Here is a 17,945-nt window from a genome sequence, read left to right on the forward strand (position 1 = left end):
AATAAAACTAAGTTAGGCCACACAGATATTGGTTTAATCCCAGTATCCGGTGCACACGGGATTTGGCTACTTTTATGATGAGCAGTAAAACGGGACATATACGATGAGTTGTAAACGGGTCATTCAAAGAATATATATAGTGATAGTATATAATGTATAGTATAGTACATACATAGACGTTCTTTGGGTCATTTTTGGTGTTAGCGATAATTTTCAAAATCGCGCCAAGGCTGCACCGTATACTAGGATTTTACCCAGATATTTTATTATTTACATAATGTACAAGGTACAAGGTTAGGTGCTCCATTAGCACAGACTAAGTGGAACGAACAAACGCACCATAGGTCCGCTGCGTACCTTCTTCAACAACCAACTCAACTAAATTTGGCTCCTCTCACAAGAGGGCGCTGATCCTAGAGGGCGCTATATTAAACCGAACACCCCCTTTAAAATCAGCAATTAATGGATTGTTAATGAGTTTGTTATAAGTTTGTTTGAAATTAATAATTTCGAATTATTTGAATCTTCTAGTATTCAAATAATTCGAAATTATTAATTTCAAACTCATTAACAGTGATTAAAAGTCATTTAGAAACAACGTAAAAATCTGGAAAACCGAGTAAGAGGAGGTTATGACGATAATGGAATCATAAGATTAATTATTTGAGCAATATCTTAATTTAATCAATCAATGAGTTTATCATATGGAATGGTACACAATGATAAACAATTTCTTAATATTTTTATTTTTAATAAAATCGTTCAGTGAAACATAAACCTCACATTACAAATGAAACTTTTTGTTTAGTTTTGTTTTTAACAAAATCCTTCGGTAGAAGTTAACTTCACATTATGTATGGTGTCTCTTCTTCATGAGTCATAATTTCAAAGATCGTTTCGTTTCAGGAGTCAAGGTTGGGAGAGCATTAGAATTTCAAATCAAAACTTCAAGATTTCACACAACATAGAAATAACATTTATTAACGATAAACTTATATTACTTATATTACTTCCGCGTATAGCGGCCATGAAACATAATCAAGCATCAAATAAATATGACATGCGTCATTCTTCATGTTCAAGCGTCAAGTGGAATATTTTTCATCGGCGCGCATCAATAGCCCCACCTATCTACCAAAAAGACGGAACACATTATAAATGAAATTATGTTTGTAATAGCAATACAACTTTACAGAAACGTATTATTACATCACAAGATACAAAACGAGATGGAAAAAAATAAATTCATAAGATTATACGTAATTCTATTTTAAATGCCACACAAATACTATCGAAACTGATATGGTTACTTAACAATTCAGTCCATACTTACATTTCTTTCTTACTTACGAAAGGAGATGCAATTTTGACTAATTTTTAAAGCTTTGATAGACGAGTAAAATCACGTAACGTGAAATTTTATACAGAATCAAAGCCATACAAATGCTCACTACGTATGACACCTTCCAAAAGTTCTGCAGCTAAATTATCTTTCACGAAGGTTTTCCATTCACAGCTGAAAAAAAACCGCTTCGCCACTTTCACGAATAAATGTTAACACACAGTTGAATAAATCCTCATCGGAATAAAGATCAGCAAGCTGAAGCACACTGCACACGTTTCCAACAGCAAGATTTCGCTTGAGAAAGCACGAGCATTTATCCTTGAGAGCAGGTACCTCGTATTTATTAGGTGCTTTATACAACCGCTCGGCTGTATCTGCCAGTGGGTTTTCTAAGTAACCAGAATACATGTATAAAAGCGATTCATCGACTATATCTGCTTCGACATCTCTAATATGAAACACGTTCGTTTTTGACTCCTTCATTTTGCTTTTAAATATTCTACAAAATACGTAGGATCTCGCAGAAAGTATAAATTTGTGCGCCCTAAAAGTTTTCGAACCTACTTTAATTCCAATATCCGTCAAATGTCCACTTTTGTAAAGATCTCTCATGTCACTGATGAAGTAATGGTCTTCAGGGAAAAACTGCAGCTCACAAACAGACTCCACCACCTGAAATGAGTGGCTACAATCAGAAAATCTCAATTTGCATTCGAGTAGCAACATATCTTGCAGATCTACTGAAGTCATTTGCCAAAGTTCTGCACATTTCCAGGTTTCATTCATCTGGAATAAGTGTTCATTTTCACAACAAGCAGTGCAGCAGAATATCTTGCTTTTAACGAAAGTCGGTTCGCCTGTATTTTCAGTTACTTTGCAAAGGGATACGTCAAAGTTTCTACCATAGTTTCTACCATACACGTTATCTTCACGCATATGAAACACTAAATGCCATCTACTAGATGTTATAATTTCAACAGAAAATGCTTGACTTAGTGTTGTATTGATAGGTAAGGTGGAGAAATCCAGTATTTGCCACCGGAATGATAGTTCGCATGCATTAATAATTGTTTTCGCTTTCCGTCGTACGTGAGGCATAAGTTGTAGGCTGGGAAGAGGGTACTTGCTTGCAGCATAAACTTCGGATAACAATCTAGAGTCAATACATAAAAGTGTCCCGACAATGTAATTATTAATTGATCGTATATTTATTTTCATACGGATTATTATGTAACAATTATTGTATAGATGGCACTGTCAATTTAGCATTGTAATATTACTATCATTGATCCAGTGAATGCCGCTGGCGGTGGATTGTAGATTCTTTTCCTTCGCATGGACATATAACTCTGATTGGTGTACAACCTTAGGTCGGAGGTCCATGCGACTGCGTATCAGTATAAACATACCGGCGCATGACCCTCAGTACTTCTGACCGAACATCCAGGATTATTTCAGAAGTTTCTTCAGCATCCAGGTTTTCTAAAATTTTGGGCCACCTTACTGATAACATAGCTTTATGCACTCTGAAACTGGCATCATCGGCACGTAACAAGAGGTCAGTGAAGGAATCATAATTATAACATATCTCAGGCAGTATTTCTCGCTTAGTCAGTGGATACAAAATGCATTCTATGACCAAGATGTCGTTTATCAAGTGTGGAAAAAGGGATGTTTTCGTAATAGTTCGGTGAAACCCGAATATGCTTTCTGTTTTAAATTCGCAAATTTCTCTGTTGGAAGTTAAAATCAAAATTCCATTAAAATCAAAGCAATGAATAGTGTGTTCCACTTCGAAGCTTCCTAGAATGTTATCACGCCTCTTCAGAAAAATTCCTATATAATCTTCTTCATCTATATTTTGGTGTGGATAGAGTCATATACACCACTGGGTGCCCGGCAAAGAATTCAAGACAAAATTCGGACTTTCAAGACATTCGTCTATAGAATGATGGCACATACTTACGTTTTTAATTACCCAAGTGAAGTTACCCATACCGCCGGTTTGTTTCGCCGTTACGCATGATAATTTCCTACTTCCTCTTCAAACAACGCACTTACGCAAACTCTTAGCATTTGCTTCGCGCGATGTTATTTCATTCGCGGGTTGGCATTTTGCCAAATTTTCAGCCGTTCTTCCTTGGCTTCAGGTTATTGCTATTAAATTCGATAAGAGATTTACCAAATGTATTTATCGAATCCAAAACAGGGTCAATTATGCAAATAATTGTTCCTTTTTCACAATTTATAATTCTATCCTAAACTTTAATTTCGTTTTCTTTTCGTTAATTTTCTTGAAATCTAATAAATACTTCTTGCAGCGTACGAAAAATTCTGCTAAGGGATAACTTAGCCTTTCTGGTGGCGCCATTGATACTGAAGAACTGCAACCGCAATTCAACATAAACAACTAGCGAACATGCGGATGCTATTTCGCAATAAAAAAAAAATAAATAAATACATAAAATGGGTATTTGATTTAAATTGGATGATCTCCGATATCCGGAGATAAAAATGTTCCCCCCCTCGTACATTGTTGCCATTTTCGCTTGGAAACCGTTGAGTTTGTTAATAAAAAGTTTTAATTTCAAAAATTAAATTCCAAATTCCAAATCTGGGCTTCCAGATGTCCATATTTGGATGGAGGATTACGTTATTTAAAATTGGATGGATCTAGGTACCGTTGTTTTTTTCACAATACGAGAAAGATACATACATTTATGCAAATTCTTCATGATTTAATTTCTTTAAATATAACACAGGGCGATAATATATGGTGGCAACAATTTGAAAAGTGAATCAGCATTTATTGTGAATTAACGCAAAATGCCAAAACGAAATTAATAGTCCTTCTGGGCAAATTGCCCCTTTGAACTAAAAATGTGAAAGCTTGCAGACTTTATATTTCATCCAAAGGGGCGTTTTTTTCTAACGTTTTGTGTGCTACCTTTATTTATTAAATATCATATTCTTCGCACTTAAACCATAAAATTAAATTCAACGGCAATATCGCAAAATAATTTTAAAATGAGCATATCTTTAGAATTTCCGATACACAATTTCGCGCGCTAGAGATTAAAAAAAAAAAAAAAAAAAAAAAAAAAAAAAAAATTCCTTCAGTGTTATCATTGGTCGCTTTGAAATCGTGGATTTTGTTAATCAAATATTCATTAAAGTGTTAAAAAATACTAAATATATATATATATATTAACGGAAGAGTTTATCTGTCTCTGTGTGTGTGTGTGTGTGTGTCATCCGTCTATGCTCAGAGCCGGATTTAGACTTGATAAGGCCTTAAGCTATTTGAGATATAAGGCCCTTTATAAGTCTGTTCTACTATATATTAATACTATATTTAATTATTTTTTGGGCCCCCCAAGCAAGAGGGGGCCCTAAGCTATAACTTGTGTAGCTTATACGGAAATCCTGCATTGTTCGTGCTACGCGTAAGCTAATAGATGCAGGTCTACGAAATTTGGTACATATGATGCATCCAGACAGGATCCAGTGCACCTCGAAGCGATTTTTTAAAAATTGGAATAATTTTTTTTTAAATTTTATTTTTTGGATGAAATTGCATCAAATCGATATTTCTTTCTCATTATGTCAGCAACAAGGGTACGCAGCCATTGTTGCTGATATATCACTGTTGCCACTCGGAAAAATGAGAGCGATAATTCCCAGCAGTTTTTAATTTATTGTTTCTCTTGGATACTGGACGTTTGTTGAGAGAAGGCAACGGTAAGTAGGTTAATTTATTTATTAGGATAATTTATATTTGTATTGCTAATTTTTTAATATTTAATAATTTTTTTTTGAAGAATTGATTTGCGAAGTAAAATTCTGTGCAGTTTTTAAAATTAATGTTTGGTGTTCTCTTTAGGCATTTTCCCTGTATATTAGGCTGGCCGCGTAGCGGCTAGAGGATAATAAAAAAAAGTCCAAATTAGGTCTTCCAGAAGCCTATATTCGGTGGAGGATTAAGTTATTCAAAACTTGATGGTATTCAAAACTTGATAGCTCTAGGTATCGTTATTTTATCAAAATGCGAGAAATATATAAAAATGTATGCAGACTCTTCATTATTTAATTTCTTTAAATATAACACAGGGCGATAATAATTAGTGGCAACAATTTGAAAAGTGAGACGGACATTTCAAGTTTTCGATGGAAAATGCCAAGACGAAATTAGTAGCCTTTCTGGGCTAAAAAATTGTTTTTATGACATAAATTTTTAATTAATATTCGTAAAATTATTAATGAACTAAAAACAGAAAACTCCTCTACCATATACTGAGGTTCCACGTTGTATATCATCTCCATTCCAGATCCGTGGACACAAACCAAATGAACGTTTTCAGTAGAAATAAAGGGAAATTAATGAATACGTTCTTACAGAATAATCATATTGTTATTATTACAACATTGTTTAGTACCCAAATAAAAATGCAGTGGTTGAAATATATACTGTACTCAAATGAAGCACTGCAGATGATACTGTAAATAAATGTCTTATAAACAATTTTTCAGAGAGCTGTAATATCTCTTCTCTTTGTTTGGTCCTTGATTTCACACCTTTCGCAATGCGAGCTGATTTAATAGGATATTTCTTTTTTCATAATCTTAGAGATCATCGTGACGGGCGTATCATATGTAACAGCCAAATCCCGCATACGCATACCACCCTCATACTTTTCAACAATATACAAAAAAATTAGCGCACCAAGAAGGAGTCGTCAAAATGAAAGGAAATCTTACATACGTAATGACTACTTTGATATAAGTAAATGATAGGAAAATCAAAGAGAAAGGATAATTTATTTCAGAGAAAAAGGCAAAAGAACGGAGAAGGACCCCTTCTAGCGCGAATGCACGACGCAATACGATCGGGCATTGAGTCATACAAGTTCTGTATGATGTCTTGAGACATTTCGTTCCATATTTGCTGTAACCTTGCCTCTAGTTCGTTCAAACTCGTGGGATGCCCAACTCGTCGTCTCAAATGATCCCAGATATGCTCGATTGGAGACAAATCTGGGGATCGGGCAGGCCAAGGAAGGGTAGTAACAGTGCGGAGACAGTCTTGTGACACCCTTGCTGTATGAGGCCGAGCACTGTCTTGTTGAAAAATGGCTCCTGGGAGCCGTTGCATGAGTGGCAACACATGTGGTTGCAGGATTTCACGAACATACCACTGGGCTGTCATGGTGCCACGGAACAATACTAGGGGTGACCGTGTGTTGTAGGCAATGGCACCCCATACCATCACACCAGCTGTGGGAGCGATGTATCGCTGTACAACAAAGGTAGAATTGAGGCGTTCCCCACGGGCTCTCCACACACGAACACGATTGTCATCACTGCTGAGATTGAATCTGGATTCGTCGCTAAAGACGACCTGGTTCCATTCCGCTGCAGTCCAGTTTCCTCGTGCTCGACACCACTCCAAACGGAGGCGTTGATGGGTGGGCATCAAGGGCAGCACACGTAATGGGCGCCGCGATACCAACTGTCCTTCAGCGAGGCGCCTTCGTATGGTTCGAGAAGACACAAGGGCCCCTAGTGAAGGTGCTACCTGTGCCTGGATGGTGGCTGATGCAGCAGTTGGCTGTACGCGTGCATTTCTTACTATGTGGCGGTCTTCTCGACGACTGGTCTGTCGAGGGCGTCCTGAGCCTGGTCTTCGTGTACATGACATCTCTCGGGTCCACTGGTCCCAACACCTCCTCACAACACAATCAGAGCGGCCTAATTCACGAGCTACTCTCCTAGCTGACCACCTAGCTCCCGTCATCCCGACGATTCTTCCCCTCTCAAACTGCGACAACTGCTCATATTGTGTTCGAACACGGCGTAATGGCACGTCTACCTCAGTTCTTCCTTTGTAAATGATTCAGCACATTCAAACAAGCTTTGGTTACCTGTTTTATACTCTACAAAGTACGACATTCAAAGCCCTCTACCGGTTATACGCAATTCGCAATCACGCTGCATTTCTAATCATTTTCATATCTGCATTTCTAATCATTTTCATATCTCCCCGACATGTACCTTCACTGCAAGTTTCGTTACGATCCCGCAAGTATTTCTTGGTGCGCTAATTTTTTTTGTCCATGAGTGTATTTTTTTTTCACCTCCATGGTGACCCTAACCATTTTCTTTGTTGCTGGACACTTTTCATTAAATTTCCTAAAATGCACTGTTAATAAATTTACGAAAGTTTTGTTCGAAAAACACAAAATGACTTGAAAATTTATAGCTCAGATAGTTTATTGGACTGGTCTCCAGAAAGGGATGCACGTATACGAGGACGTACGCAAAACGCTGTTTTTGGGACATCCTATTACTATTATAATTATATTTATAATTATATTTTATTCCATTCTATATTCTGTTGCATTATATACTGTATTACATTATATGAGATACAACTTTCCGTCTTCGGGTAAGCGATCACAAATGTTTATAGATCGCAGGTTTAGTGATTAGTTATTAGAGCTATTAGAGCTATTAGGCTATTAGAGCTTTAATAACCTTTCATCCTATAAGCTACAAACTAATACTAATATTGAAATTGGTACTGAGCGCCGCCTGAGATAACCACTGACCTAACTTTGTTGTAAAAGTCTTACAGTGTTAGTAGTCATCCTGGCAGAAGGGAAAATTTCCTCCGTGTAAGAATGTACATATAAATATTACATGGGCATACAAGGCCTGTGAATAAGCATAGATATGTTGATTACAATCATTGTCTTGTACAAGTTACATATGACAGATACATAAAATCATGACAGCTATGTGTACATTTTTAGACATTATATGAATTCATATTTACAATACTTTTACTGAGATAATCAAAATTAAACTTGTAATTCATTTACACATTGACTGGATTTTCAATATCATTTAAACTGCTTTACAATATTATTTTTATCAAGTACATATAAACTGGATAGTAATATGCTTACATTACAATAGTTTTGCTCTTACAGTCCTGTTATTATTCTACGGGGTGAGCTATTTTCCTAGTGTTGATGTTCTGTTGTTGTAGTATTTTGAATTGCTATTAAAATTATGCTGCGAAGATACAATTCTCAAGAGAGGGGGAGAATTTCTTAGAATCTTGCTGAGCAAAGCCTGATTACCTCCTCTATTTTAGTTTTCGTCTGCTTGTTGCCGCGGGTATTCTCTGCCCATTGCGGCCAGTATTCACTGCTTGGCATTTTTAAATGCAGTTTATTGGTTTGTGGGCAGTTGAAGAGGAAGTGATCTGCATCACCTACCGCACCACATTCACACAAATCTGATGCTCGTATGCCGAATCTCTTAAGGTAATGTGGGAAGGGACCATGGCCAGTGTAGAATTGAGTTTGTGCTCCGCTGTATGTATTAACTGAGCACGTGACTTTTGGAAAGAACTTGTAGGTTCTCCTCCCTGTGCTTTCCCTTTCTCATCTTTTCTGCCATTCTTGAAAAAGGCTATTGAGCGTGGTTTTTTTTAAATAGGACTGCGGAACACTTACTGCGCTTTCCAGTCTACTGGAGTCATTGGCAGCCGATTTCGCAAGCAGGTCTGCCGCTTCATTGCCAGTAATACCCACATGAGCTGGAACCCAGATCAGGATAGGTCTGTCATCTGGTGGGATACTTAGAAGAATTTTCTGAATATCTTGCACCAAAGGACTCCTTGTCTTGTGCCCTTGGATGGACTCCAAACTTGAGGCAGAGTCGCTATATATGCTGACTTTTAATCCTAATTGATATTTTGCCAAATTGATGGCTGCTTTTAATGCAAGAAGCTCTGCCTGAAAGCCGGTATTTTTGTCTGCCAGTCGTCTTTCCCAAGTTTTAACCATTTCTCCTTCTTGGAGTACACAGTAGGCGCAGCCTGTGCCTTTTTCCGTCTTTGAGCCATCTGTATAAATGGCAAATGCCTTCTCATTTGGCGGCGTGTATTGCATGTATATTGTGTGCGATAAATCAGTATCTGCAGGGTGTCCAAGCATGATCGGCTTGCGCTCCTCATAGTCTGTATGGTAGAATGTCTTTTGCCACAGAGAGACGTTATTTTCTAGGCGCAATGTCCTTACTAATAGTGATTCTCTCTCCACTAGAAGGTCCAGTGGAGGGATACCCGCCAGCACTTGCAGTGCCGCAGTTGGGGATGTTCTATAACCTTTGCATATGATCAAAAGTTGCATTCTTATTGAAATTGGTACTGACATTAATGAGATTGATGAACCTGCCGAATCTTAGACTGTTGCTGGTAAGATGCACTACAGTCATAGTGATTTAAATCCCTCTTTTGCGGCTAAGACTCGAAAGGGAAGTCCGTCAATGGGAAAATTAGTTATAAATTTCAAAAATCTCTGTCGCGGGACCTTGCGAGGAAAAGTGACAGACAATTGCCATGTCAGATTTCCACTCTTGATAGTTTCAACTACAATTTTGCTAGTTCATTAACTAACCTAAGGTGCATTATATATATATATATATATATATATATATATATATATATATATATATTTGTATTCTTTGTAAATCTAGGAGAGCCACAAGGGCAGGTATGACTAATCACCCGAGTCTTGGTTATTCATCGTACTAGGAACTTCCAAGTATCACTTTGCTTAATGTCCACTCATGTTTCGTATGTTATGTTTTGCACATCTTTTATTAATATTACACGCAAGATAAAAACTATTATACAGTGATTATTTACGGCGCGCGGGAATACATTTTTTTCAGCCCACTCATCAGTTTCCTCGCCGGTCATGCTGTCCCCCCGACCAGTTTTTCGAGGTTACTACGTCACTTCCACCACAATTGTCTGTCCGAAGGAACAAGTTCTCAAAAAGGTTTTCGCTATCAACTTTATAGCAGGTATCCAGAACCACTTGTATTCGTGGACCACAGATTGAAAAACATTGCGGTAGACAGGGTTTTGTGTTTTTTCTTAGTCGCCCTTTAACTTGAGGGAGAATGTAGAGATTTATCGCCTCTCCCCGCGCGTAACTTCATGGTGTAGATAGTTGGCACGTTCAGGTCAAAATCAGAGGGCAAGTGATTCGAATTCCTGCGAAGCTACAGTGGAATATTACGTTTCCTGTTCTTGAAAGGTCCCAAAATATCTAAAATCTGTGCGCATGTTTCTCTTTAAGTACGACAATTCATCTCTATAAAGTACACGCCGCTTAATATGCTTACGTTTGCCCACGGCTATTTTGGTAACATTAACCGAATGTTAACATTATACGATGAATATAAATATAAAATATACTTCAAAATAGAAATAAAATTTAGCGTAATTTTTTTTTTTTAAATCTGAAAGGTTCTATATTTTGATTCACACAGAAGAGTGTGTTAAGGTTTCTTATGTTCTCGCTGGGTTCACAATCTACCACTCTGAACTTCGACTCACTCCTGAACATTTTTTTTTTTAGCCCTAAGGGTGATTGGCCAGGAGGGCGGTTAGTTTCGAAATGGCATTTTGCGCCGAATCACTCTGAACGGCTGAGCCACTTTTCAAATTGCTTCCACGAAATATTATACCCCTGTATTATACTCGTATTTAAAGAAATTAAACAGTGAAGAATCTGCATGAATGTATATGCTTAGAGCCATCAAATTTCAAATAACCTAGTCTTCCACCCGAACATGTTCACTTGGAAGCTCGAATCTTGAATTTCCGAATTAGTTTTACGAATTCTTTTTCATATTTAAAGAAACTCAACGATTTCAAAACGAGCAGTGGCAGCACACTTCGCGGAATAAAATACTTTTATTTAAATGTTTGCAGCTCACCTGCGTATCGGAAATTCTAAACATATGCTGTTTATAAAATATTGTTTTAGCCGAAATGCTCTTCATACGTGTATGAATAAGTAACTAAAAACACCGCCCTTTTGATGTAATATAAATTTTAAAAGCTTTCTTTTTCTTTTCTTTTTTTTTTTTTTATTAAGCATCGTTTTCTTCCCTACAGTCTACCATTCTGCACTTGCACTCACTTCTGGTAATACCCCTTTCTTTTGACCTCCTTAGCTTTATTATTAAGCATCGTGAAAAAAAAAAATATCTCTGTAGCCTCCAAGATGAAACTTGTAGACACATAATGTTAATTTGAAGCAGCAGAGGTGAAAATTGAGCAATACCCCCGCGAGGAATCGAACTATGGACCTCTCGAATACAAGTCGAGCGTGCTGACCACTACACCACGAAGGCGGGAGAAATAGCTTGTGAACTGATTGCATTTTTAGTAAGATAATGAAGAATTACTGAATTAATTTTGTTTAACTATTAAAATTTATGCTGCACTAAAAAAGAAAATTCAATTTTGCCTTTTGTCCTTCTTATTCAAAACTTAAGTTACTATGTATTTAATTTCATTTTCTCTTTTTCGCTTTTTTATTAGAATAATGCGTCTTTCGAATGTGATTTTGAAGGCATTAGTGTTTTACTAAATGGCGCCTTAAACGATATCCTCGTTAGTAATAACGGATAATGCAAATAACTTTTCCGGATTCTTTACGTTTCCGTATTGTATAGTTAATTTAAATGTAAACGAACATGGTACAATAGTATTTTACACATCTCTGTTTGTAAAGAACTTTACTAAAACGTTAAGAAAGAACAATAGTAAACGTCCATGAAAATGACATAATCATCTTTCATCACAACTTAATTTTGCTGTTATTTTTTATCAAAATGTTTGAAGTCTTGCTAAGATATGAAATATTATTTACTTACCTGTATTATTATTATATCAGAATTATTTTGTGTATACAACTTTGAATGTGAAAAAATATTCCGAGTGCATAAAAATGTGTCTTTTTCCATGGAATCACTTTGAACTGGTGCAAATGATAGAAATATTTGATCTGCAGGTTTAACATTCCCTCTATTTTCAACATCAATTCTCTCAAGATGTTACAACACAGCACTTCATACCATCGAGGGATTTTAATGTCGCTCACGGTTAATTAAAATTACTTTTAATACTGCGCTACATACAAAGGACAGGAAACAGAAGTTACCTATGTTACAGCTAACAGAAAAATGTTGCTAACAATTTATCTCTACAGTTCAAGTAGTTTAATTTGGACAGTAAATTCATTTCATTAAGTAAATTAAAAAAGGAAAAAAAAAAAAAAAAAAAAAAAAAAACGAAAGAAAGCATACTGTATATACAAATGAATAAACGTATTTAGAAACGGAAATACCAAGTTATAAATGCCTGTAACCAAGGTTAAAAGAAATAAGATTAGTAGCTACAGAGTTGATTTATTTTGCGACTGAGTATTTTATTTAAGCTAAAAGATAATAATTTTTTCGCATGTTTATAAAAATAGGCAAAAATACACAAGGCGTGGTTGAATTCTTTAGTGTTCAGTTTCTAACTCCCCCCCCTTAAATTGTTTATGGCTAAATCTGTCAGAAAGCTCCAGTTAATCAGCCTCAATAAAAATCGAATTTGGGCTGCATTGGATAAATAATTAAAACAAAAAATTAATAAAACAAAAAAAAATAACTTCTAATACGCAAATAATGCGAAATTATTAATTTCAAACTCATCAACATTGACAATTAATAAAAGTCATTTAGAAAGTACGTAAAAAATCTAACCGAATAAGAAGGGGTTGCAACGAAAATGAAATCATAAGGGACAATCATTATTTGAATTTCATGACTTACCAGAAACACAAAAATAACTAAATCACAGAAAAATAACTCTAAGGGTAAATGACGATAGAGTTCTCCACCTTTACAATTAACATTTTTATTTTAAACAAAATCTTTCATTGGAAACTAAACATCGCATTATATATAAAAAATAATTTTACTTTTTTTAATAAATCCTTCGGCAGTAAGTAAACTTCACATTATAAATGAAACTGTATAATATCATACAACTTTATAGAGACGTATTATTATTATTACAAGACGCTTTGTATCTTGTAATATTACATCACAAGATACAAAACGAGATGGAAAAAAATAAAATCATAAGATTACAGATATTTCTATTTAAAATGCAATACAAATACTACCGTAACTTGTAAGAGTAGCTGAGAAATTCAGTCTATACTTACAATTCTTTCTTATTTACAAAAGGAAAGGCAATAATTAACAGTTGAGGTAATTTTGATGAAACTTTAAAGCTAAGATATAGAAGTAAAAAATCATTCAAACAATTTTGCAGTCATTTTTCCCACTACCTATAACACTTTGCAAAATTTTCGCAGCTAAGTTACCTTTCACGAAGTTTTTCCATTCACGGCTTGAGAAAACAACTTCGCTATTTTTACGAATAAATGTTAACACGCAGTTGTATAAATCCCCATCGGAATGCAGATCAGCAAGCTGAAGCAAGTTGCACAAATTTGTGACAGCTAGATTTTCCTTGAGAAAGCATGAGCATTTTTTCTTTAGAGCTGATACGTCATATTTGTCAGCTACTACATACAATTCCTGAACTGTGTGTGCTAACGGTTTTCCTAAGTAACCAGAATACATGTATAAAAGCAATTCATCCATTATATCGACTTTGACATCTTTAATACGAACAATGTTCTTTTTTGACTCCTTCATTTTGGTTCGAAACATTCGAGAAAATACAGAGGATCTGCCAGAAAGTATAAATTTCTGCGCCCGAAGGTTTTTCGAAAGTACTTTAATGCTAACATTTGTCAAATTGCCACTTTTGTAAAAAGCTGCCATGTCACTGCTAAAGTAATTACAATTAATGAAAGACGCTGGCACACATGAAGACTCCAGTTTCTCAACAGATGAACTACCATCAGAAAATTTCAATTCACATTCGAGTATCAATACATCTTGCGGATTTGTTGAGACTGGTCGAGAAAGTTCTGCACATTTCCATGTTTTATCCCTTTGAAATAAGTGTTCATTTTCGCAGTAGGTCTTGCCGAAGGATATAGTGCTTTTAACGAAAATCGCCTTGGACCTATTTTCAATTACTTTGCAAACAGATATGTCAAATATTCTACCATACACGCCATCTTCACGCATATGAAATACTAAATTCCATGTACAAGACTTTACATTTTCGACAGAAAATACTTGACTATGCAATGTCGAATTGATGGGGAGACTGGAGAAATTCTGTATCGGCCACTGAAATGATATTTTCTTTACATTATGTGTCTTCGCTTTCCGTGCTACTTCTGCATAACTTGTAGGTTAATGTGTACGTTCATACTTGCTTGCAGCAGCATAAACGTCTGATAAAAATTTCGATTCAGAGCAATCAAGTTTCCCAGTATAAACATATTCGAGCATGGCTTCCAGTACTTTTGGTCGAACATCCAGAACTGTTTCAGAAGTTTCTTCAGCATTCAGTTTTTCTAGCATTTTCGGGCCACCTCGCTAATAACATAGCTTTATGGACTCCAAAAACAGCATCATCAGCACGTAACTTAAGATCCGTAATGAAACCATCTTTAAAAGAAATGTGAGGCAGAATCTCTCCTTCACTAATATTAAATACTGGTTTTAAAGTGCATTTTATGACCAGGATGTCGTTTATTTACTGTCGAACAAGGGATATTTTGTCGGGAGCTTTCGAATACCTGAATTCGTCTTGTGCTGCTAATTTATATGTGGTTGCTTCGTTATGACCAAAAATGAACTTTTCATTGAAATCCAAGCCTTGAATGGTAGTTTCGATTTTGAAGTTTTCTGAAACGTTATCCAACCTATGGAGATAAACGGATATGCAATCTTTAAATGGCGATAATATATAACGACAACTCACTGGAGAGGGCGACTCCCGACCAAATATCCTTCTGGATAAACCCTTATACACCACTGGATGCCGGGCAAATTATGCAAGACAAAATGCGGACTCTGAAGACATTCGCCCGCTGAGTGATGGCACATGCTAAAATTTTCAATTAGCCAAGTAAAGGTACACGTGCCTTCTTCTGATTGCGTCATTATGTACGAGAACTCACTAACACTTCTTCTATTAATGGCAGGAATGCTGAGTGTTAGCGCGTTTTTGCGCGTAATCCCACGCCATTCGTCTGTTGGCATTTCGCCAAGGTTTCAAGTAACTGTGTTTCAAGTATCTCACACTGCTATTAAGTCGGTAGGAGACTTACTAAATATTTATCGAATCGACAACAGCAGTATGTTTGAATTTTATGTAATAAGTAATTTTTTTCTTTTTCACAATTCTGTAGTCCATTATAAACTTTAATTTCGTTTTGGTTTGAAGTGGAATCTCGTAATTACCCTTTGCATAGAACAGGTAATTCTAATTTAAGGGCAAACTGGTTTCTCTGCTATCGCTTTTGATACTGAAGCAACCCAAATCGAAACTCAAAATCCAGGAGCTAGTATTTTAAACAAAGAAATAGTGAATATGCAGACGCACTGTGCAGGTTTATGCTTTCTAACAAAATATTAAAATATGGTTTTGACTAAACACTACCACGTATGTAAAAAATAACAATGGTTCTTTTAAGTTGTATCGATACGTGATTCGGGAAGTCAAATGTTAACATACCATAATCGTAATTGTTAGTCTGTCATTAGCCTTTCAGCTACAGATCGTCGTGAAAATGATGCCGAAGGTGAAGGGTGAAGCGAGAAGCTGCCTAAATCTTGAGAAATAATAAAATAAAAGATGTTTAATATAATAGTTTTTAATTTAAAACTCGCAAAATAATTAGTGAACTAAAAATAGAAAGATAATTTATCATGTACTGTAGTACATGAATCTTTTCAGATCTTTGGATGAAACGATCATTTTCCAATCAGAAATAATGGGAAAATAATTAATTAGTTCTTATGAAAAAATCCTATTGTGGTTATTATAACATTGTTTAATACTAAAATACAAATGCAGTGGTTGAAATATATACTGTAAATGAAGCACTGCCCACGAATATTTTTTTGCTATTCAGATCAAAAGCAATTTTTCAGTGTGCTCTAATGTTTCTGACCTTTGTTTGATAACCGATTTCACACCCTTCGCAACGTTAACCGATGTAATACTGTCTTTCAGTCCTAGACGTCATCGTACTTAACATATCGTACGCACTAGCTAAGTCCTGGATATGTGCACCATTATCAGACTTTTCAATAATATCTCTTTTCACCTTCATGGTGATCCTAACCATTTTCTTCGTTGCTTGACTCTACACATTAACATTCCTACAATCCACTGTTAATGAATTTTCGAAACGTTTTCGCGAAAAACACAAAATCACTTGTAAATTTAGACTTACAAAGCTCAGATTGTTTACTGCTGTGGTCTTTAAAGTGGAGTATGCGTACCCGAGAGCATATGCCAAGTGTCACTTAAGGAATGCCATGTTATAGTTATAATTTTGTTTTATTCTATTCTGTATTCTATTCTATATATTATATTATCTGGAGAACAACTTATAAACATTTCTGTCTTGAGTCTGATTGGAATGGGAAGTCCGTAAGTAGGAGTATTAGTAATATTGAATTTCATAAACTGTCAATCTTGGGACCTTGAGCGGAAAAGTGATAGACGATTGCCATGCGAAATCTCCGAACTTTTGATATTTTCAGCTATACAGTTACTAGTTATTTAGTTGATTTAACTTAGAGACAATTAATCTAAATTTTATTTTTTTGTATTTTTTGGAAATGTAGAAAAACTACAAAGCCAGGTGTGACTTATCACCAGAGTCTTGGTTGCTAGATAAATATTTATCATACTAGGAACATCTAAATACCATTTTGTTATGCTTATGTCCCCTTACGTTTCGTATGTTATGTTCTGCACATCTTTATTAACGTTACACAGAAGAAAAAACCTATTATATAGATTCATTAGTTACAGTGCGCAGGAATGCAGTTTCTTCTCAGCCATCCTCAGAACACCCACCAGCCTCCTCGCCGGCCATGCTATCGTTGTTCTCCCTTTTCGTTCGATCCGCATCTCTCGATCAGTTTTTTGAGGTTACTACGTCACTTCCACCACAAGTTCTTTCGTCTATCCCAGGGCTTCTTAAACTTTTTTCAGCCGCGACCCCTTTTTATCACTCAGACTTTCTTCGCGACACTTGGACCCCATAATATTTACGAAAATTTTGTGGGACCCCATAAGCATTGCGCAAATCCCACACACGCGTGAGTGAAACCGTCATTTTTTTACTTGCACTGTAATATACTATTGCAGTTTTAGGTCATTAACTTTAATTTCTAATTTTAAAACATAGAACAATGCGAAGTAACAGACGAAATGACAGCGTCACGTGCAAAGCAAGTAAATTGAACGTTTCTATTATAAAAAGAATGAGTCGAAACGTTTTCGTTTCTTCTTTGTCTATATTGTCTTATCTTTATCTATTTTCAGATGCATTGTGTAAAAATATTTGGTAATTGTAAAATTATTTTAATAAGTTAAAGAAATATCGAAATTGCTAAAATTTTTGGCAACCCCCTGCTGCAGGTCCCGCGAGCCCCAGTTTAAGAAACTCTGGTCTATCTGAAGGACCAAGTTTTCTATATTTGCTGAAATCTTTACAGCAGGTTTTCAGGGTTATCAATAGCCTCATTCCACTCCTGGGCAAATATTCGAACTTGGATTTGAGGAAGA

General features: G+C 35.8%; 1 protein-coding gene across 1 annotated transcript; it reads right to left on the reverse strand.

The window, feature by feature from the left end:
- Positions 1–13,197: 13,197 nt before the first annotated feature.
- On the reverse strand, positions 13,198–15,308 carry LOC118199582 (speckle-type POZ protein B-like). The gene has a single exon (XM_035371478.2). It carries the CDS (start codon positions 14,372–14,374, stop codon positions 13,529–13,531), a length of 846 nt encoding a protein of 281 aa, XP_035227369.1. The 5' UTR covers positions 14,375–15,308; the 3' UTR covers positions 13,198–13,528.
- Between the last annotated feature and the right edge of the window lie 2,637 nt (positions 15,309–17,945).

The sequence above is a fragment of the Stegodyphus dumicola genome, chromosome 3 (genome assembly GCF_044657685.1).
Source record: "Stegodyphus dumicola isolate Sdum_Otavi_A_Nest chromosome 3, ASM4465768v1".
Classification (NCBI taxonomy): Eukaryota; Metazoa; Arthropoda; class Arachnida; order Araneae; family Eresidae; genus Stegodyphus; species Stegodyphus dumicola.